Source organism: Tachysurus fulvidraco, chromosome 3 (assembly GCF_022655615.1).
Source record: "Tachysurus fulvidraco isolate hzauxx_2018 chromosome 3, HZAU_PFXX_2.0, whole genome shotgun sequence".
NCBI lineage: Eukaryota > Metazoa > Chordata > Actinopteri > Siluriformes > Bagridae > Tachysurus > Tachysurus fulvidraco.
In genome coordinates this window covers 20,777,104-20,799,710 of record NC_062520.1, presented here as the reverse complement: position 1 = coordinate 20,799,710, position 22,607 = coordinate 20,777,104, and the positions used below count along the sequence as shown (strand labels likewise).

The window sequence follows — 22,607 nt, the reverse complement described above, 5'->3', positions numbered from 1 at the left end:
AAGGTTTGGATTAAAGCCATTTATTTCAAGAAAGCAGTCAAACAGGCTTCATTTAAATCAAACATGCTCATACAAGACAATCAGTGTAATAACAGGCTTGAAACAGCTGTAACAAAATCTAAATATAATGGGATCCAATTTGAGAAGCAGTGATGTAGGGGCTATAGGGGCTTATTTCATGAACAACATGTTATCAAATACTGTAATTGTTATTTAAATGTGTGCAGTAATATTTTGACTTTTTTCTTTTTTTTTTTTTTTAACTGACAAGAGTTTGACAAACTGTGTGATGCATAAAAATGTATTCATTGTGTTTAGCCAGTAAAAGCAATGTGACATGTAAAACTGGCTGCTGGGTAGTAACTTCTATATGATGGCTGTTAAATGGTATTTCATTAAGGGATTTGAATTTAGGATTTAAATGCCATTTTGCACACTTGTCTTTTAGTAGATCATATTTAAAATGGCTTGTTCTGATTAAAATGTACAGTGATAGTCTTGTTTGGAATGAACACTTCACAGCACAGTTGTTTTGGATTATTCTGTCATGCGTGTTGAGATTCAGACTGAGAAAAAGACTCCTACATTATGTCCTTCATGATATAAATTAAAAGGAGGGCTAAATGAGCTGGATGAGAATGTGTGCTGAAATACCAAAGACAAAAAGGCCATTGTAAGAATGGACAGCAGGAAATGATAACACAAGGCTTGTTGAAATATAAAGGACAGTGTTGTAGGTAAGGCAGCACTTCTTACTGCTCTAATGTACTGGCTTAAAGAAATGAACATGACAGCTCCATCTTTAGGATACCTAAAGGGTATAAACGTTTTTGCAAATTGCATTAATTGTCAGGCCCCAAACAATAAAAATGGATCAAAAGTAAAGAAACTATTTTTTTGTGTATAAATTAAAGGACTGGATGCACTAACCTAATTTCCCTAATGTAGGGAAGTCTTTGGAGGCTGCATAAGCCCTACACTGACCCCTGCTGTAAATGCAGACTTACTAACCACCTTGCTGCCACAGTCATGGCACGTTCTAAACAGAGCACTGGTACTTTTAGAGTAGGCACCCTAGTAGGCAGGTAGGAGGCTACTAGGAAAGAGATAATAATAAATGAGATTAAAACCAGAATTGCATGCAAGTGCAATTTAGTTACTCACTCACTGATTGTTTCAATATTCAATATATTTTCATGTTTTTTGTTTTTTTTTCTGGATGCCAACATATATTTTTTATTACTTTACATACTTATTTATATTTTACCATGGTACAAAAGTGTATTAGTATGTATAAAAAGGACACTTGTTAAAAATAACTAAGCGTCATACAACACATTAATTATTGCAAATATCATCATTCTACAAAAATGTCATGATGAGAAGGTTAAATCAGAAAAGTTTAACCGACATACTTGCAGCACCAAAGCATATTAGTACATAAAAAGCTGCATCTTCACATATTGTTCACAAACTCGTGTATATAACCCTTATAATGTTGGCACTGTTTAGCCATTTAGGTTACAGGTGTGGCTGAGATTTTGACTGGAGAATCTGATAACATGTAAAAGATAAGGTAAAATAAGTCTGAACAAGAGCCTGCTGGGACAGCATTGCACCTGCATGAACTGTAAGGGGCTGATGAGCACTTTGCATAGGTTATTTACTTGCACTGGATTTCAAAGTAGCAAGCAAGTGCATTTAACACTTTTGTCTTTCTGGAGCAGCCCACACTGAGTGCTGGCGATGGAATTCACCAGCTTCCAAAAGTTCTCAAAGGTGACCCCCTGCCCCTCTGGCACTTCCATCTCCTTCAGCATCTGGTTAAGCCCTTCCTCATTCTTGGGAGTCTGTTAAAGAAGCAAATAAATCTTTACTAATTTTCATGGGATGGTCTGTTAGCTCACAGGCTTGCTGAATACAGTTGTAACTACAGCATGATTAATTTGTGTGTCTTATATGGATCATGGAGTTGTGTCATGGAGTTGTGTTTGGGAAGGTGTATTTACCTTTAGGTGCATGAGAATTTACTGAAGTAAATACTACCTACCACAGAAGGCAGTTCTTTGGAAAGCATTTCCTGGAACTCCTTTACTGTCAAAGTAGGAGATTCATTTTCAGAGGCTGCATGGAACTGGGTTACTATGGTGTTGATGGCCAGCTCTAGATCTGTGTACTAAAGAAAAGAAGGCATCTTAAAATTTCAGACTGTAGTCAGTGCTATTACAGTTTCCATGTTTATAACATGTCAAGCAAACATAGTTTTACTTTAAATTTAGAACCGCAATAATATGCTACCAAAAATCTAGCTAAGCAAACTATCTTGAATATAGACTAATTACTTGAAATGAACTTTATCTACTGGCAGATCATTATGCTTATTTCTATCATTTATTTCTACTCAATTTTAAGATGATATTAGAAAATGAATAAATATGTCTAGGCATAAGCTTAATGCTGTTCTGTTTGTTATATAATAATCTCATAAAAATAAAAAAATAGATACCATTTATTTTACTCAGGATGTCTACACTTGATTAGATATCATTAATGTAGTAAATAACCATCACTCTATTATTAGACTCATAGAGTAGTAACAAATATAAAAATGACCCGGAGAGATACTTCTTGATTTTCTTAAAAAAGTGTAGCATATATAATAACAATAGGAAAATTTCAGTATTGGAAAGTGGTATAAGGAATTAAGCACTATAAGGACTCCACACACTGTTGATTCTACAATAGAGTTGTAGTTTAGGGTGCTGTCTGATCCCACAAATCAACATTTCAGCAACATTTGTAGCTTATTCAGAAGAATGCCTTAAAGATTAACAGCTGTTCTTGACTCATACCCCAAATTCTTTTGCTGCTGGATAAGCTCTCTGTAATATATTTTAATGTGTGCTTCAAAACAATCTTGAACCTTAACTACTGAGTATTGGATAAAATTGCTAGTAGCCAAAAAACAATGTTCCAGCAGTAATGTATAAAACAACGTATATATATATATATATATTCGTTGATCAAACTTGATTTTGAGGCGATCCTGGCCTTTTCCTGACAGTCAAACCTGGATCATGTGTACTAAACATGATTCATTTCTTCTTGCCATGTTACCCATAACATGTAGAATGATAAGGGGAAGATCCGCTTTACTTAAGCAGGTAACTCAGCCTTGACTATGAAACTCAGGAAGCAGTTACACCAGGTTGGGCTAGGGTGTTCGTAACAAAGCAGTTCTATTTGCTTTATGGGCGTTGGCCAGCAACCAATTTTAACTCTGGTATAGTATAGTAGTAGAAATCTTCCCTAAGGTGATGTAGATCTCAAATTTTGTGCGAACAACATAATATGTGATTCTTATTTGCACACAAAGCAAACTTTCTGAGCTCATTACCATATAGAAAAAATAATTTTAAACTGGTCCCGAACAAAAAAAGCTTATAGTTAACTATAATAAGGGATCATTATGAAGAGATTGTGTTAGAAAAGCATGTCTAAAGCAAGGAAGTAAACTATTTGTGCTTTTTATCATATCATGCATTACAGGTGAACATCATTCTAAAAGTTAGCATAGATTACAGTAGTTTCTTTAACTGTTTCAAACTACACACATGTATGCAACGATTTCTAATGATTAGTCACACTGAATTAGATCAGGCACTGTATTCAGTTTCAGAGAGCTGAGCACAATGACATGGAAAGCTAGTTTATAATCAATAATCATATTCAGGATGCAACTGCAGCAAGAATGTAAAGCTCAGGGAGAAAATATAAGTGCAGTCATTTACCTTTGGTGCCATTCTGTCCGTTTAGTCTCCTGATGTCGAGGGAAACTACGTGAGTGAAGATCAGTGACGGTGTTCACCGCCCTGCGTGTAAAGAGTCCCCTTATCTTCCTCCCTTTCCACGTCAGTCCTTTGGACTTTAATGACGGGCTTCACGAGTCACTTCACTGAGTCGACTCTTTTGAATGACCGCATTGAAGTAATGTTGAACGCTGTGTGTCAGAGTTTTGATTCCTTTGATTCCAAACCAAGCGCTGCAGCAAAATATGTTGTAGGCACCGAAATGAATTGATATATGCTGTTATTTTATATACGCTTAATTAAGATGACCTGTTTGTCCTGAATTTACATATTAGTTAAACTTTTTGTTTAACAACTATGAAAACAAGGATGACGACTGTTGGAGGACGCAAAGCATCAGTGTTAAGCTTTGCGTGTTTGCAGGAATTTTGCCGAAGTTGGATTTGGAAATCCTGAGATTATTTAGTTGGTGCTGAAGCGGCCATACCGGGAATTCCACAAAGCCGCGGGCCATGAAAAAGTGGAGCAATAACTCAACACCCAACCAGTCCGACCACATTCTCATACAAATCTGAACACAATGGCATTTTCGTTTTGCAATGAAAGTACAAACACCTCAGTGAAGATCATGCTTTTATACAATTATTTGGTTAAGACAAAAAACAAATGCTTAAAACAGTGTTGACATTGCTGGATTTTTACAGGAGATTATTAAAGTGGCTTTTGTCTGGCAAAGGTCTCATCTAGGCTTTCAAACTTCTGTACATATGAGTTATGGCACTGGTCTTCATTATCTCTGTCTCTGAAATGCACACACATACACACATGAACATATAGAAGTCCCATGATATGATATGGTGTAGCTAATATGTCGTGATAAAGTAACCTCACTACCTGAGCTCAGAGTTCCTGGTGTGTAAATCACGTCACCTCTAAGAATTTTCAGATGCCACAGACGCATGCCTGTTTATCAGCCTCATCCTGTCAGCATTCTGATCGATGTGTGATGATGTTGTAGCCACCTCCCTCAGTCTGACCTGCTCCTCGTCGCTGGAGTCTCTGTGATACCATACATTTTATTTTAAAGGTAGCGCATGTTCAACCCTAACACTGTTTTAATTGTTGCATTCTCTTGACTAAATAAATAAATTCACTCATTCATTCACTCACTCATCTTTAGTAAGGACTTTATCCTTATCCATGTACATAAGCATGAGAACTGTGTGTTCATATGAAGTAGTCACTTGTTTTTATAGGAGCATTGCATTTGTGAAAGGCATCACCACAATAAAATAATGATAAGAGGAATATATTTTACCAATACTGTGCTAGTTTGTCCATTACTGAAAAAAATATATGGTCACAGACCTTTGATATGTAATGTTAAAATGATGTTTGATGTTTCTGATTGGATTTTGTTCTGGTGTTGTGCACCGACTGTAAACTTCAGCTTTTGTTATGTGTTGACTTGTGCTAAGTTCAATAACACTTGACTCACTGCTCATACTCAGAGTCTTCCTGGAATGTCAGGGGCCTACAGACAGCACAGATGTTCCCCATTACCCTGAAGCACTGCATGCAGAAACACCCTGAAAACAAATGTGTAAACACACAGACACACACACAGAGTTTTGAGGACTCTGCATCTACAGAATCTACACTTGTGCAGATTTTTTCAGCCTTTTGTCCAGGCTGAAACTAAAACACCCAGCTAATCAAAGGCTTGCAGAGACTATAACAAAATGTCTTTGACTCCTTATGATTGAGGCTGGAGAATATTTGGGTTATTATATTAAATGCAATATTATATTTAACATGAATACTACTATGACCTGTGCAGGTTTGTGTAGAGCAGATGTACACATCTTTGCTGTCTTTGACCTTCACAGCTTTCCCACAGGCCAGGCATGACTTATCATATAATCCCAGGAATCTGGCTATGGTGCCACCACCTGGCACACTGCAAACATATAAAGACACACAAATCTGGATGTACTGGCTCCACTGTATACACTGTCCACAGGAAAGACCATTACCAGATCTGGCAGTGCACCCTCATTTCTTAGAAACCTCATCCACAAACAGTCGTAAAGCTATCATAAATCATTTTATGTGAGAGGTCTAATAGATGCTATTTCATTCAAGCTGCTATTTTGTCTGAGTCATATTATTTGCATGCATCATTCTCTTGACGATCCAACATTAAACTGTTCTCAGAATATATTTTAACCAGACCAGTACTTACAATACTTGTACTGGTTAATCATTAATGAATTACACCTAGACAAGTATAGGGTGTGACTCACCGCAGTGCCAAAGTTTGCAGTGCACTGGCATTTCCCTGCTTGTCCTTTTTTCTGGCCACCACCCGTAACAAAGCTTTTCCTAGCGAGCCACGCTGAGAGAGGATACGACTGCGGAGCCACAGAATCCTCACCTGCAAAACGTATACTCGTTCAATGGCACATTGTCCATGTGACCTTGAAACCAATAAAATTCAAGCGATAATTGCAGATTACTGATATAAAAATACTCTGCCTAAGTTTACACACCCCTTTATAATATGGGTGCTGTAACTGTGTTCAGAGTTAACCATTCTTTAAAAATGGTGTCCAAAGGTAAGCAGTATAAAGCTGTCATCAATAAAAGTGATTCTAATTTACCCTAAATAAAAATTATTTCTTGTTAATTTTCCTTGAACCCACCATACTGGTATGGCCATGGTTTGCAGGTTTAGACTTGTTGTGTAAAGATACTGATCAGGAGAGTGGTATAATAGAAATCAAGGCACTGGATGTACCATGGGGCACTCTGAAGATTATCATCAATAAGTGGAGAAATCTGGAGGATTTGCCAAGATCAGTATAACTCTCTAAAGCTACACTTCAATTTGCTGAAAATGTCTTTTCATAAAAATCTTTTATTTCTGTAAGTGGGTGTACATTGTAGTTGTTACATCCATTGTACTATAATAATAATTTATCTTTTTTTACTCAACTTTTTGAAAGAGAACAGAATAAAAGAAAAAACCTCCAGAGTAGCAAACATGCCTCAAAACTTTGCTGACCTCCCAAAAAAAGAAACAAGTAAATTTCACATTTCACAAAAGATATCAATACCCTCGTATGGTACTGATTAATTGCTTACTGAACTACAGTATATAAGCAAAGACGTATATAAAAAGGAATCTACTCTATGTGTAGCAATCTTAATAGTTGAAATATCATTTGTTTTTAATTCAATAATGGATGCAGCTGCATGCACCTTAATATGACGTACAGTAATATGACTAAATATCTACTGTTCAGAACACTTATAGTACACACTAGACAATACTGTCTCAATAGTCTATGGAAAGCAAATACTTTTCAAAACTTAAAATAAAAAAATACAAAAAAGAACCCAAATCAAAGTAAATATGATTGATGCTTTTTGCTAATTCTGCATATTAGGTAGTCATTTTGAATACAGCTGATACAACATTATTTAAAGTGGTCCACTATATGGCCAAATGTATGTGGACAACTGACCCACACCCATATGTGTTGCTTCCCCAAACTGTTGAAAGTTGAAAGCACCCATTTGCCAAACCTGTTCCAGCATGACCCCTGTGCACAAAATGAGCTCCATGAAGCCATTTAGCCACATATAGTTTTTCAAATAGGATTTCTAAACATATACATATGGATGTAACATATGTTTATTGGATGTTTAAAGGATGTTTACTGTCAAAGTTCTATCAGTTTGGCTAGGAAAATATCTGTTATAAGGTCTGATCACCCAAACGATTTTCCAATGAGCAAACATTTAACAATTTTCCAATACTGTGAAGGTGATTACAAAGGACATTTATCGTACCTTTTCCCGCTGAGGGTAGTTTCGTGCACACACCAACCTCTGCAGTCGTTTTGCATAACCTCCAGCAAGCACCATGAAAAGGAAAAGACCATATAGAAATCCTGTGAATGAGCAAAAGTGTTTCATAATCCAAATAATGGTTACAAATTTCATGTTTAGAAAATGTTAACAAAACACTAAAATGAAGACTTCCACCACTTGAACATTCTAATTTATTATACACATTAAGCTGTATTTCATAAAAAATATATGGTTACATAAAAAGTATTACTTTCAAATGTCAATGCAAGTTAGCTTCCTGTTTAGCAGCCACAACATTTATATTTCTGTTGTTTTAAAAGTTCACAATTGTGATAAGTTCCCCCTGATCACTTCTTCTTTATTGTTTTGGTACTATTGCCAAATCTAAATACAGCTTGACACCAAATTGGGATAAATATTGAGAGCAAGAGTACTTCTGGTCCTAAACACTAGATGTCCTTAGATAATTGTCGGGGCATAATACGTGAAGCATTCATACTTATGTACCAATGAATAGGTAGACCAAGTATTCGGGCTCCAGAGGTTTCATCAGGCACTTTTTGCTCAGAATTGTAATGTTGCCTTTCTGAAGAATGTCAAAGGAGGCCAGAATATCCTTAAAGATGTCAGAAGCATAGCCTGAGCCATTCACTTCTATGTCCATAACCACAGGAGCTGGAAACAATATAAAACAATGTTGCATATAAAACATTAGAACTAAAATATTTGAAGGCTTTTTTTTGTCTTTTAAAGGAATGGAAGAAAACTGAGAATAGTGTGAAGAATCATCACTAGCAAGTGAAATCTTTTTCTATTTGTAAATATTTGTACATGTCACAGCATTCTAAAGGATGAGTTTTTAGGAGAATACTCTTCTAAAATTGTATTGAGGTTGGCATCCATGGGACCCAACGATACAGATGAGAGCAAGCAACCAGATGTGAAGCTTGCAACACAAATAAAGTCAAATTAAAGAAACTTTAATAGAAATTATTGTGAGCACAAAAAAAACCTTCTGAAACAGATGGAATGACAGAATTTCTTTAGTAGTGCATTAAATTAAGATTAAAAAAAACAGTCAGCACACCTCTGCCCCCAAATGACTGTACCCCCTTTGTTGATACAACATATGCCACATGCAAGATTAAAGGGCTTAGCCAAGCAATTCACTTCAAACTTCTTTAGAGCTTATTTCTGAAATGATAAAATGAAGTTGCATTGGATGGATATATTGCAAATCAATTTTTAAAGGTATCTAGGCACTCCTTTGTATATTATTAATTGCTTCGTTAAAATAAGATTTTATAATTAGAACACATAATATCTATGAGATTGGCCATGTCTAATGGAAATAAAGAATAATAACATTATAGTAAGATGTATCACCTCTTAATTTTGGTTAAATTAGACCCAATATACTGTTCTATGAGGGCAGGCATGTTGGAAATGATTATTCATGTCATCACATATTTAAATGTACTTTTTTAAAATTTGTCAATTTTTAGGTTAAACCAAAATCAGCACATAATGTAACAAAACAAAAGAAAACAAAACAAAACCAGCATATAATGTATCTGAACATCTAAGAAGTGACAAACCCAAAGCCACTTACCTCTTGCTACTATTTCATTTTGGGAGTGATAATGCAGAATGTCAAATACCCAGAACACAATGAGGTCTAAGGCAATCACCACACAGCCCATTATCATGTACCTAAGCATGGACAACAGGCCAGTCATGACTGTCTTCTTCTCTCGGGCCATCAACCGCAAATTACCTTGTGGGGTGTGATATAGTAAAGAGGAGTGATTATATAGATTATATAAATCTGATTGTCTACATTTTTGGCTTCTTTAACAATTAAGAAGTTTTTTTTACTTCATACAAACACACACACACACACACACACACACACACACACACACACACACACACACACACACACACACACACACACACACACACACACACACACACACACACACACACACACGTTCTCACTGGGTGTGATGTAGGTCACAGCCTCTTTCTCACTGAGGGGCAGGACTGCTGGTTTTCCTTGTCTAGAGAACCTGCGATCCATCTCTTCAAATTGCTCAGTTATGTAGAAGTTGTCAAAATCGTCTACATGAAGGTAGTGTTTTTTGTACAGGACTGCCCTGTTCACAAGTTCAAAATGTACAAACAACTAGCATAAGCATCATAGTATACAAAGTCAACAGATTACTCTGCATTATATTAATACTTACATATATTTCATGGAAAATTTACATACAGTAGGTACTTGCATACATGTATACCGACATGCATTACGGTTTTTACATAACCATTTCTATAATAACTAATTAAATAAATAATCCTCCAACTGTTATTTAGAGTGATAACTAAAAAGAAATATCTTATACAAATCCAGATTTCATTTTATTTAAGCAAATCAGCCTGTTAAAGTTAGTCTAACAGTTTATTAAACCCCTGAACAGACTGAGAAGTTTGCTGACAATGAATAATGCACTCACTGTAAGTACATGAACAGCAGGAGAAACAGGCCTACATAGGTCAGTAGACCCATAAGATCCAGGATACGCTCTCTGTCTTGTGACACCTCCTCCATGATCTTCTGAACCATTTGATGCACAGATTGACTGCTGTTTATATCCATCTCAAAATGCACAGAAGCTGACATGTTGAACTCAAACTCTTTCTTCATTTGATTAAATGCTGCAATAATTGCTAGAATGATAACACACAGACACACAGACACACAGAGACACACACACACACACACACACACACACACACACACACACACACACACACACACACACACACACACACACACACACACACACACACACACATATATATATAACTTGATGCAATAATGTGGAGAAAGAACAGAGGGAAGGAGTTGCAGAAAGACTTACGGACAGCCAGATTTGTCTTTAGGTGGTTGCCAATATATGATGGTATGACACAGAATAACTTGCCAACTGTTCGGAATAAGGTGAAGAGAAATATTACATCATACATAATATTTCAAATATTATAACATGATACAGAAGTACAATCAATAAAACTGTCAGTTTCAAACTTTTCAGGTGACACTTGTACTTTAATTTTGTTGAATTAATGCTAAGAACATCTGGATATAATAATAATAATAATAATAATAATAATAATAATAATAATAATAATAATAATAATAATAATAATAATAATTATTATTAATGTTGTTATTATTATTATTATTATTGTTGTTGTTGTTGTTGTATATTTTTTCCCCTTTCTTTTTAATTTTTCTTTTCTACCCCTGACATTGTCTGAGCTCTTTGTCTGAGGCTTTGTTTATGTATCTGAGGTCATGTTTGGAATTAGAAGCAGCACTGTCTATAAGTTTGTCTTGGCACAAGGGCAGATATAAAACAATAATTTATTCAAAAAGAAAATATGCTGGCAAAAGAAGGAAGTAAATGAGTAATGGTAAACCAGCACAAGAATGAGAAAGGAAATGAGAAACCCACCATGCAGATTTAGCATTCATAGTAATTCTTAAGCTAAAACAGATCCCTAGACAGTATACAAATTTTAAACCACTTACTGTGGCTGACACATAGCACTAACCATATTTTTGCTTTTTAGGGAGACACTGAGGACTGTGAAATGTGTGTGTGTGTGTGTGTGTGTGTGTGTGTGTGTGTGTGTGTGTGTGTGTGTGTGTGTGTGTGTGTGTGTGTGTGTGTGTGTGTGTGTGTGTGTGTGCGTGCGTACACACACACACACACACACACACACACACACACACACACACACACACACATATAGCTTCTGATCACTGCTTTCTTACTCATTACTATAGATAGATAGATAGATAGATAGATAGATAGATAGATAGATAGATAGATAGATAGATAGATAGATAGATAGATAGATAGATAGATAGATAGATAGATAGAGAGGGGGGAGAGTGAGAGAGAAAGAAAAAGAGACTAGTATAAAGTTAGAATAAAATGAACAAAACAAAAAACAGGAAAAAAACAAACTTAACCACAGTAATGAGTAAGAAGGCAATGATCAGAAGCTTCCTGTAAATATGTTAATTACAGGACTGCAAATGTCAGAATAATACATTTGTGGAGATGCTGACCATGTGTGAGGCCACAGAGAGGCCTGAAGCCATCCACGATATGGCAGAGGAAGGAGAACACTGAGAGCAGCTTCATACAGTTGGCACGGCCCTCATCAAACACTGAGTTACATTTCTTATACGGTGTCCCCATCTTTGCGTTACAGATATCGCCGATGCTTGCTAAGAAGTGCAGCACGTTTCTCAGAGAATGAGCTATAAAAAATTAGAATAAGAGAGGAAGAAGTGGTTACTGTGGGATACTATAAATCATTCCAGGAGTCATGATTCTCTGCTTTGTCCATCTGTCACTAAAATACACTGAAATTCACTCACAGACATGACGTGCAGACTCTGTAAGGGCTCTGATGAAGTTCTGCACTCTTCCTGTTAGTGAGTAGGCATTCCTGCTGACCTCCCTTACCTTTTCTAGCACAGCTATGTTCACAAATCAGAAACACAAAGGCACCAGTGTCAGTCGTTGTTTAATTATGATATACATTTTCCTTTAAGACAACAAGAATAAAGTCAGATCTAACTCAAATCAGAAAACAAAGAGCACCATGCTCACTTGCTCTTTAAATTTAGGAACATGTAATGAAGGCATGACTTACGCAACAAAGGAGTGGCAGCTCTCTGCATGAGTTGCTGGGTTTGGTTCACGGCAAACTCGGCTCCACACAATACGCTGACTGCTGCTCGGTCAAAGTTTTCAAGAGTGTTGTTCAACGGGCCTTGAACCACAAGCGTAATGATGAGGAAGAGCAGGATTTTTTTACCTTCCCCTTCAGAGATAGAACAAAGACATGAAGACTTAAAAGTAATAAAGCTAGTTGTTGTATAACATATATGATATGCATAACATACTCAGTTACATAGAGTTTAGTACAGTTATCAGGGCTCTCAAGTTCTGAAGACAGGCGAGATTGACTGACATCTCCAACCCCCAGCGACACCCCCCCCCCCACACAAACAAATAAATAAAGAAATTACACAGAGAGATTATGACTGGTGTTGTTTATTGTAAGTGTTTGTTGACTTTTTGGAACCCTTTATCATTTGTAATGTTGCTCCCATTTTAAACAGTTCGTCTCAAGCCCAGCCATTTTTAGGGTCATGATTGAGAACAATGTCCCGTACAGAGACAAGCTGTTTCGTGTTGATGTTTTATTCAAACCGACCATCGAAAATACCCTCTCTAATAAATATGTTTTTTTTATTGGTTGTTGTGTTAAATCTTACCCAGATAGTGCTATTTTCTGATCGGCTATTGTGTAGCCCCCTTTTTTTTTGATTGGCTGATAAGTGTCAGGCTCGACTAAGAACTCCAGGGGAGACGCCGCTTGATTCCTGCCCGGTTCCATAGAGACAGCGGGGCGGACTGATACATTTTGGGCGCTTCGGCATATTAAATATATGATAAAATAGTAAAAAAGTTTTTTCTGCGTGAGAAATACGATGTGTGGAGGGAGAGCGTGAGAAAAGACCAAAATGCGTGACTGTTACTCTCAATGCGTGACACCTGACAGCCCTGTGTTATATACTGTACAGTATGCTGTAAGTTTTACAGCCGAAATTATGGAAAGGATTACTTACTGGAGCACAGCATGGGAAGCATGAGTGTAATATTGGAACGTACATCAACGGAGAGACCCATTCCAAACGCAGTAAAGCCGCCCATGGTTACCGTGGTGATGATGCAGTACCAGAGAGCATGTTTCTGTATGTATAGTGCTATTGCACCATAAAAGAACACAAGCAACAGACCAGACAAAAAGGCTGTTAGACTGCGCCAGGCACGCCTCCATGCTGAACTGCGAAAGATCCTTAACACCAGTGTCATCCTGAAAAAAAAAGAGAAATGTTTAGCTGTTAAATTTAAACTTTAAATTAAGCAGCTTTATGTCTCATATCCTCTAACTGTCTTTTCTAACTTTTCATCAAAAGTCCCACTGTCCTAACCTTTATGTATATTCCCTTTTTTTTTTTTTTTACTGTTGGTAATTAAAAACACTCAAAATTTCTCAAAAACACTCAAAATTTCTCAATTACTCAAAACGCTTTCTTTCAGTTCAAGAAACTACAGCTTACTAGTCTGTAAATCTATGTATAAGTACTGGTTGATAATTTTCAAATTTAAACAAAAAAACACTATTACATCACTTTTCAACTGACAAAAATTTCAACTGATAAAATTTGGAACATTTGCTGAGTTTTCCAGTGGACAAAGAAAAACAGACAATGGAGGAAAAAGTACCCCATTCAGGTATGTTATTGTTTTAAACAATGTTATTTAAAAATTAAGTAATAATTTTTAAACCTATTGTTTGACAGTGTATTTCTTTATTTACCTATAAAGCATTGGAGAAGGTCAGTAAGCTGATTCTGCCTGACCTGGCTCACAGATTTCTGTTTGGACCAACATCTGATTTCTTCTTGGCCAGACTTTTAATAGGAGCTGTATTTGGAGCCATCTGTGGGATTGGTAAGAGTGTACTCTTTTGTTTTGCTTCAGAAATATATATATATGTATATAAATGTATATATTTTAACATGAATTTTCCAAAATATATGATTTTTGGTCATTATCTTTATTCTAGGTTTGTTTTTTGTACTCCTTTATAACATTTCACTGACCCCCTTTCACAAAGTTATAACTGGATATGTTTTTATAGGTATGTCTCACCTCTTTCTATTGGTTTTCACTTGATTTGATGATGTGAAATCTGAACCAAAATAAGCTTTGAATGTTTATTTAATGATGTGTGTGTGCCTTTATAGCACTGTGTGCTCTAGGTGGAATGCTGTCTTCATATTTTCGTTGCTCAGTTCTTCTGATGTTTCCCAGCATTCTTGGCTCTCGTGGACAGACTTATGTAATGCTATTCATAATACAGTGTCTCTATCAAGGTACACACTTGTTTGGAGTATTTCCTATTTTGCCTTATGCTGGTGAACACATCATTTTCACTGGTCAAATTTGTGCCACAGAGTTAGCTTTCCTGCTTTGATTAGGAGGAAGGATCTATCTTGTGCATTTTATTATGACTAAAGGATTTATACCTACCATATTCCTTCTCTTAGAAATATAACACATTTTATTTAAAATAATATAATCTCATTGTTAGCAAATGTAGACATGATTATTTAAGACATTCATTTTTAAACTGACTCATTTGTGGCTATAGAGTAATTATACAAACATATTTTTGAGCATCAAGACATTTATTAATTAATATAAAATTGATATATAAATATTCTGTATTGTTATTATATGCCTGTTCTTCAAAAAATTTAAGAAAGTTAAGTCATCTTACTAAAGTGTATGCTCTCAGGTCCAATCTCAAATATTCAACATAATGTCCAGGATGTGGCCTTTTCTATGGGCTGCAATATAGACCTGCAAATTGGGCACAGTAAGATAATGTGGAGGACAGTTACTGAACCTTTTCTTCAGGTGTTAGAGGAGATTGTGGTGAGTTCAACAGTAGAATGATGTTTCTACTACCCAGCGCTTTATTCTTCTAGATCCTCAGTTGACTTAAATAATATGATACTCACATCATATCGATTAAAACAGGATTAAACATGATTATGAAACTGATGAAATTATGCAATTAAATTAAGATGGTTGTTCTTCAGTAGTGGTGAAAATACTTGTATAAATGTAAGCAGATCTTGGTCAAATTAACTGCATTGCTTTTATATACAGTATAAGAAACTTCATCAGCACTGTTCTAATAAGCCTATTCTTCTCTTCCCTACATCAGGCTGACGGTGTACAACTTCAGGGAGAGGCACAGAATGTGAGTAGAGCGTTCCAAGGTATAAAAAATGAAGTGATTGGTCAGTATGGCTACGATTCCCTTGATCAGAATCTTACAGCTACAGGCAACAGCACACAGGAGCAGTACACTGTAAAGACCATGATGCGATGTGAATGTGAGTGACATATATTTTTCAGGACAACACAAATGGTAAAATTTCCTCTGTAACAAAAATAATTTAGCCACATTTTCTTGATGAAGGATTTTGTGGTGACCATTAAGAATCCTCCTCATTGTTGTGATATGAATATATACATCTTGTCTTGCTGCAATGAGAATGCTGTGTACAGATGTGGTAAAGAAGGGCATTGATCGCTGCATCGAGTGGTTCAGTGATACATGGCAGAAGTGCATGGACACAATTAAATCCCCTGTCATCAGCCATTTCCTATGTGTGCCTATGAAGTTTGATTTTCTCTGTAATATTATGAGAGGTAAGAAGTTAAATCAAACAGTGTGTCATTGTGCTTCTGTCTCATACACAGCACATTTAGTTAGATAGATAGATGAGCCATTTTACATTATATCGCAGTTGTCCATTTCTATTATTTACTTTTTGCACTTTCCTTTAACCATGGCATTTACAAGTTTAACTGTATATTTATCTCAGTAATGACTCCATGGTGTAAGGAACAGATCCCAGTGGAGGGAAACTTTGGACAAACCTTTGACAAACTCAGTTCCTCTATCAGTAAACTTGGGGAACAGTTTACCACCAATGTTGTCCTTAAGGTACAGTGGATTGGCACAGTTTTGTCTACACCACAATCCTTAGATAACTGTGACAGACAATAAACATTACTCAGGCTCAGAAGTATGTTCATGTGTTAGTGTGAATAACTTCTGACTGAAGCTTACTTAAAAAATGCATTTCATATACTGTATGCATGGTTTGTACTATATTCCTTGTCAGTCCTGTCCTGTGATATCTGCAGAAAATTGAGGATCAGCCCTTGTTTGGAGTCAAAGTTTTTCAGGATGAATTTCGCAAGGAGCTGACTAGGTCATTTGAAGAGAAAAGAAACACTGTTGAGAAAATATTAGAGATCATACAGATTCTGCTCTCTTTCACATTTATAGCTGTTTTCAAATCGTAAGTACATACATTTTCATGCCTTCCTCAAACATTTCATATATAGCTTAAACAATATAATAATAATAATAATAATAATAATAATAATAATAATAATAATAATAATAATAATAATAAAGATTAAAATAATCTCAGTGTATTTGGCTCACTTGACACCCATAAATAGTAATGTAGGTAAATTAAAAACTAATTGTCATTGTTGAAAAATATATTATACAATTATATCCTATAATAATTATTACATTAATATTAGATTTTCATACTGTAGACTTCCTATATTTTTAATTAACTTCTAAAAGGGCTTTTGGATATGCAAGACAATACACCAGAGATATCTACTTTGACAATGTCTACATTACAACCTACTTTAGACAGATTGATGTGCGGAGAAAGAGAGGGGTAAGATCTATTTTTTTCTCTAAAACTCTTCTCTTATAATTCCAAGCTGACTTTAACTATATTTTAGGGTAAGAGGTATCTGCTGCCCTTAAAGAAAGCAGAAAGGAGCATTTTCATTGAGCCCTGCAGCTTAAAAATCCATTCCAGTGAGCTACAACTTGTGGTAAAATATTTATTTTGTATTATAATATAATATATACAATCACTGTCCACTTTATTATAAAAACCTGTTCTCCTGCACATTCATGCAGTTATCTAAGCAGCCAATTATATGGCAAGAGCACAATGCAATAGTAATACACTGCAATACTGATATAGGTCAAGAGGTTCCGTCAATGTTCACAATACACTTTAGTACAGTATAGTGAAAAGTGTGATCTCGGTGACTTTGTTTACAGTGTTGATTTGAGTATTTCAGAATTTGCCCTTCTGCTGGGAATTTCACATACAACAGTCTCTAGAGTTTACACAGAACCAAGCAAAAAAAGGGATGTAGGAATCATTCTCCTTTGACCTCTCTCATAGGTAAGGTGTTTTTGCATACATAGGATGTTTTATTTTCGTTTTCACAGCATTCTGTATAAACTCTAGAGACCAGGAGAACAGCAGTTTCTCAAATACTCAAATCAGCCCATCTGGAACCAACATCTATGCCATGAGCAAAGTCACCGAGATCACACTTTCCCCATTTTAATGTTTGATGTGAACAGGTTTTCCTGTTAAAATGGATAGTGAGTGTATGCCCAGGAAGTCCACTTACATTTTTGCTTTTGAAAATGGTAGCTTTATTTTTATGATTCTATACATATAAAAAAATTCAACAGAAAGCAAGCCTGCTCCAGTTTGCATCTCTGGCTCTGCTAGTGTGTCTTCTGCTGGTCACTGATAGAGTCCTTTACCACATTTTTGACATCATCCGTAGGCATACCTTTACAGAACACTCTTTCACAAGTGAGTATAATTTGAAAATTTGAAAATGTTCAGTATACTCTAATCAGTATAAAGCATTCATTTGTGCTTATTAATTCCTCTTGTTTTACAGGTAGCCATGACATTCATATTGACATTAAAGGAGAATCCATGTTAGCTAAGCTTCTGCGTAAAACTATCGGTGCCTTCAATACCTCTTCTAGCATAGACCTGCAGTCCAGTAACTGGCGTAAGTGTCTTTTTAGTTTTGTACGTTACTCTTTCTTTACACTATGCTATGATGGTTGACCTTAATATAATTCTGTGGACATTCCCTGCATTGCCTTGTCATGTCATATGGTCTAGAGGCATATTTTGTCTTAGTGTAAAAATGAAAATGGAAGACATAAAACATTCATTTGACCTCTGACTAACCTTACTAGAGTTTTCTGATCCAGACAGCAAATACATCCTAGAAACAACCTAATAACCTGCAGGCAAGGTCTCAGCAGATTTATAGCTGAGTTCTTAGCACTCAGGCTGTAGCACTTCCACTGATCTGGATTTAGTTAATGAGCTGTTGGCTTCGAGAGGTGGAACATTATCCATTTAGAGTCCATTCACAAAATAGCTTACAGTAAGCTTACTGTTCACCACTTTCTGTATTGCTCACAGATTTAATAATATGTGATTTTCTATGATGTGATTTATGCAAAGGTCATCAGAGTTCTCATATACATCCAAGTATGCTCTCAGTATTTCTGCCTTTATTATTTCTGTTATGTAGCCAAATAAATACCACATGCATTTGCAAGTCTCATGTTTTGGAACCCTGTCTGTCCTGAAGTATAGCATGGCTTGTGATTTTAAGCTGATCAAAGTTTCTGGATTGGACAGTTTAAACACAAGCTCAGAGTTCATCCTGGCCTCTGTCTAATCAGGTCTGTCCTTTACATGATGGTAAGCAAAGCTGCACATGCCTGTATAAATTTCTATTGGCTATATAAAATAAATAATGGACCATTGCATAATTATACCACTGCAAGAGAAAATGTCTAAATAAAAAGGTCTAAACAAACATAAGACCACTAAGGCCTTTTCTAGATATATTTTATATAATTGTTTGGTCTTATTCAATTGGTCTTGAATTTTAAATGTTTTGAAATGTTAGAAATTAGAGAATTATCTGTCAGTAGAACAAAATACTTTAATTTCAAGCTTGAAATGAGTAGAAAATATCAGAAATATGAGCAAATAGCACATTTATACAATTGAATGTAAATTTACATGAACTTGCTGCCATTCATCTTCACTGACCAGTATATCCTGGTCAGGATTGCTGTGTATCGGGAGCATATCAATGGGCCTAAGGCAGGAGAATTTATCCCAGTCAATTGTAGACTACCTTCAGAGTATCATGAGGACATTCAAGACATTATAACATATAAAAACATATACACATATATTTTGCTATTTTTCTTAAAGCCATTGGAGTCTGCAAACTATTGATCACAACTGTGTGTCGGCAGTAGATTTCAAAACTCATTAAATTCTGCAGTCTCCGAAGACTGGATCATCAAAATCATTTACTAGCTATTATGAGATGAGCTCAAAATGCATCACTTTATGTGAGGGTGTGTACTGTATGTGTGTCTAGAGTGTCTCCCACAGCCTCGTGCCCTGAGTCAGGCTGACTACCTGTGGAGTACCCTCCCAGTGGGGATTATGGGCCTCATGTGCTGCCTGCAGGTTTACATAAATCGCCTACGCAGGGTCATCACATCCTTCTACTTCCCCAAGGTAATATTTAGTATATATTTCAATATGCTCAGTTAGTTCTAAAGATTAATATCTTTAATATATTTACAGTAATCAGATGAAGGTGTATTAAGTGTTTTGATCATTTATAACTATATATCCATCCTCTGCACAGAGCAGCACTGCTGACTCATTTTGCTGCATATGTAAGCTGTCTATGCCAAATAGTTGCAATTTCAGAGAAATAAGATTTAATTTGGTACTGCTTCAGACACAAAATATTCACACAGTTACTGCTTCTTACGTAACACCCTGACACAAGCCCCAATAGACTTTCACATAAGAGCAGGAATGCAGTCATAATTAATCACTGAATGTATATTCTTTCTAAACATATAGATATTCTGTCATTTATTCCAAATCATATTAAATACTGGGGGGCACGATGGCTTAGTGGTTAGCACGTTTGCCTCACACCTCCAGGGTTGGGGGGTCGATTCAATTGGATAAAAGTAAATTTTACGGCTTTATGTTAAAATCTGGGTGCTCCTGCAAGCCTTCCCAGAATTTGAAAATGTTATTTAGTATGTTAATTATGAATGTAAACTAGAAATTTTTAGTATTCTAAATGTTCTTGATTGTGAAAAAGCATTATACTTATACTTTTACTTTAGCCTGCAGACCTTGTTTCTTGAATATTTGTTTCTTGAATATCTGTTGTTATTTTATTCTAAATAAATAATAAAGCCATTAAGTACCAGCATTGCGCTGCATTTGATTTACCTCACCTGCTGAATGGTGGAAAGCTCTTACATATAACAACAGGATTTGGCTCGGAGTACCATTCACAGGGCTTAAGCGCTTGGTGGTGTGCTGCAGTATATTTCACTGAGTTCATTAGAATGAACAGAGCATGCAGTATGAGCACAGCAAAATCCCTATTGTTGTATCTCTTACAGTGTTCATTTGTGTACAGCTGGATCCTTTGTGTTAATCCAACTATTGTGGGCTTTGTTGTGAAGTGAGAAATATGTATCTGCATGTCTAGTAATAAGCTGAGGGCGTTTTACATTAATAGCTTTAGACACATTTTGTTTGGAGGACCCATGTGCCTATGAAAAGGATTAGAGGCTCCATCAGGCTTGAAACAGCTGCAGCATCAATAGCACAATTATACAGAACAGATCACTGCTTATACCATTGTATCTCACCCAGCTTATTCCAATTATCACCACATTAATTTTTTTTAGCTTAAAGTATATTTAAGTTTCTTACATTTTACTTCATTGTCTTCTCTTGTGACTATATATCTTCCATATCGCCTTGATCTGTTTGGGCTCTTGATCCTTGATAGAGAGAGAAGAAACGGATTATTTTCCTCTATAACCTCCAGATCCAGAGGCGCATTACTTTTGTCAACCGGCTGAGCAAACAGCTTAGGCGTCAACAAAAAAACCCAAAAACGGTGTGTATGAAGCTATTCTCCAATTGCTATTAAAAGCATCAAACATTACCACACAGTTTTAACTGACAATTTAAAAAAATGAGCCAGAATACCCTGCTTTAATGTATCTCCTCCTGTGTCTTTTTTGTTTCTGTCCCTCTGTTCTCTCCCCTTTTCCCATTATGTTCAATTTCAATGTCCTCAATCTCTTTTTCTCCATGTTTGACATACTAACATCCATCTCTCTCACATCTTTCTTCTAATTTTCTTCTCTTTCTCTCTTTCTCAGGTGTTGTCTGTGCTGCTGGCTCCACTGGAACGATTGGGGTGGGGTGTGTGTTGGTGTTGGGTGTGTAAAGAGTGTATGAGGAAGCAGCGGGCTGTGCATTGTTTGGTTGCTGGCTGTAATGTGATGTACTGTGCACAATGCTGGAGGGATTTGGGGAGCAGCTGTATTTGTTCCTTCCCCAATGATAGGGAACTTCAAGAAAGTGATTCTGACACAGACACTGTTTACTATGTTCATTAATCAAATAGTTGAACACATTATATATATATATATACATTATATATATATATTCTTTACACAAATGAGTTATTTAACCTCTTCACTAAACATTCCCTTTAATCAAAAATAAATAGTTGAACACATGATAAAATACATATATATATATTTATTTAAACAAATGAGCTATTTAACCTCTTTACTAAACATTCCCTTTAATCAAAAATAAAACATTTAAAAAGCATTGGAGTCTGTATACTGTATTTGTATGATGAAAGCACATTACAGGCCATAAAGCACTTTTAGGGTATAATGTTTTAGGAAAATGTTTTTGGATCTTTCCAAAAACAAAGAAGTGTTTTTATACCACAGCAATTTGTTAATTACATTTGTATTTAATAATGAAACAACACATCATATTTTAACTGTTTGTTGTAACATTTATAGCTGTGGAACATCCATAGAAATGCACAGTTCTTATCATTTAGGGTACAACAGCTATAAACAGTTGTTCCCTCAACATTAAACACATTCATTTTCACATTCAGTTTTCCTTTCATGAAATTAATAAGATAAAAAAACATAGTTGATCATCTTGCCAGTCCTGAAGACTTTCCTGTGGCAGAAAACCTACGGTGTTCCAAAACACTGACGCTGGAGACTCCTTCCAGAAATACTAGTTGGATATTTCATTTGAGAAAACTTCACCACAGTTTCTGCTATTATTCTTAAAACAAAAACAAAAAAAAACAGTTTGAAAAAAAAAAAATAAACTTTTCTTGGAAAAAAGATCTTTAACATAAACGTGAACCTATGCAGAAGCTCATTAATAAAACACCTATTTAAAGCATGAACTAGAAT

At 35.7% G+C, this 22,607-nt stretch overlaps 3 protein-coding genes across 5 annotated transcripts; 1 reads left to right on the top strand and 2 right to left on the bottom strand.

Annotated features, from left to right (window-relative positions):
• Positions 1 to 1,171: 1,171 nt before the first annotated feature.
• LOC113644606 (protein S100-A13-like) lies at positions 1,172 to 3,931 on the bottom strand. The gene is made up of 3 exons (XM_027149598.2): positions 3,792 to 3,931; positions 2,051 to 2,176; positions 1,172 to 1,850 (listed from the first exon to the last, which is right to left on the bottom strand). Exons 1-3 carry the CDS (start codon positions 3,801 to 3,803, stop codon positions 1,680 to 1,682), a joined length of 309 nt encoding a protein of 102 aa, XP_027005399.2. The 5' UTR covers positions 3,804 to 3,931; the 3' UTR covers positions 1,172 to 1,679.
• A 498-nt stretch (positions 3,932 to 4,429) lies between these two features.
• Positions 4,430 to 14,287, bottom strand: dcst2 (DC-STAMP domain containing 2). 2 transcript variants are annotated; one of them, XM_027149587.2, is made up of 16 exons: positions 14,163 to 14,287; positions 13,408 to 13,655; positions 12,426 to 12,596; positions 12,148 to 12,249; positions 11,833 to 12,027; positions 10,613 to 10,678; positions 10,205 to 10,418; positions 9,690 to 9,847; positions 9,301 to 9,465; positions 8,196 to 8,363; positions 7,668 to 7,768; positions 6,116 to 6,246; positions 5,642 to 5,769; positions 5,308 to 5,398; positions 4,704 to 4,868; positions 4,430 to 4,611 (listed from the first exon to the last, which is right to left on the bottom strand). In XM_027149587.2, the coding sequence occupies exons 1-15, from the start codon at positions 14,171 to 14,173 to the stop codon at positions 4,742 to 4,744; spliced, it is 2,076 nt and encodes a 691-aa protein (XP_027005388.2). In that variant the 5' UTR covers positions 14,174 to 14,287; the 3' UTR covers positions 4,430 to 4,611; positions 4,704 to 4,741. The 2 variants fall into 2 exon arrangements, with proteins under 2 accessions (XP_027005388.2, XP_027005389.2); XM_027149588.2 differs by lacking the exon at positions 14,163 to 14,287 and adding an exon at positions 13,774 to 13,912.
• On the top strand, positions 13,919 to 21,910 carry dcst1 (DC-STAMP domain containing 1). 2 transcript variants are annotated; one of them, XM_027149590.2, is made up of 16 exons: positions 13,919 to 14,077; positions 14,171 to 14,296; positions 14,412 to 14,486; positions 14,593 to 14,721; positions 15,147 to 15,286; positions 15,582 to 15,753; positions 15,929 to 16,072; positions 16,249 to 16,370; positions 16,574 to 16,731; positions 17,031 to 17,130; positions 17,198 to 17,293; positions 17,955 to 18,081; positions 18,173 to 18,289; positions 19,697 to 19,839; positions 21,191 to 21,262; positions 21,531 to 21,910. In XM_027149590.2, exons 1-16 carry the CDS (start codon positions 14,053 to 14,055, stop codon positions 21,768 to 21,770), a joined length of 1,986 nt encoding a protein of 661 aa, XP_027005391.2. In that variant the 5' UTR covers positions 13,919 to 14,052; the 3' UTR covers positions 21,771 to 21,910. The 2 variants fall into 2 exon arrangements, with proteins under 2 accessions (XP_027005391.2, XP_027005390.2); XM_027149589.2 differs by having other exon boundaries at positions 21,152 to 21,262; positions 21,531 to 21,901.
• Positions 21,911 to 22,607: the final 697 nt, after the last annotated feature.

What these genes read in the sequence shown, in the direction of transcription:
- dcst2 (XM_027149587.2), bottom strand. An exon ending in CTTGGTCTACCTATTCATTG is followed by an intron (nt 7,769 to 8,195) that starts GTACATAAGTAT and finishes GCTCATTCACAG; the next exon opens with GATTTCTATATGGTCTTTTC. An exon ending in GAAGACTCTGAGTATGAGCA is followed by an intron (nt 4,869 to 5,307) that starts GTGAGTCAAGTG and finishes ATGGTATCACAG; the next exon opens with AGACTCCAGCGACGAGGAGC.
- LOC113644606 (XM_027149598.2), bottom strand. An exon ending in CCAAAGAACTGCCTTCTGTG is followed by an intron (nt 1,851 to 2,050) that starts GTAGGTAGTATT and finishes CTTCTTTAACAG; the next exon opens with ACTCCCAAGAATGAGGAAGG.
- dcst1 (XM_027149589.2), top strand. Translation starts at nt 14,053, where the DNA reads ATGGAGGAAAAAGTACCCCATTCAG. An exon ending in AATACAGTGTCTCTATCAAG is followed by an intron (nt 14,722 to 15,146) that starts GTACACACTTGT and finishes GTATGCTCTCAG; the next exon opens with GTCCAATCTCAAATATTCAA. An exon ending in CCAGTGAGCTACAACTTGTG is followed by an intron (nt 17,294 to 17,954) that starts GTAAAATATTTA and finishes AAAATTCAACAG; the next exon opens with AAAGCAAGCCTGCTCCAGTT.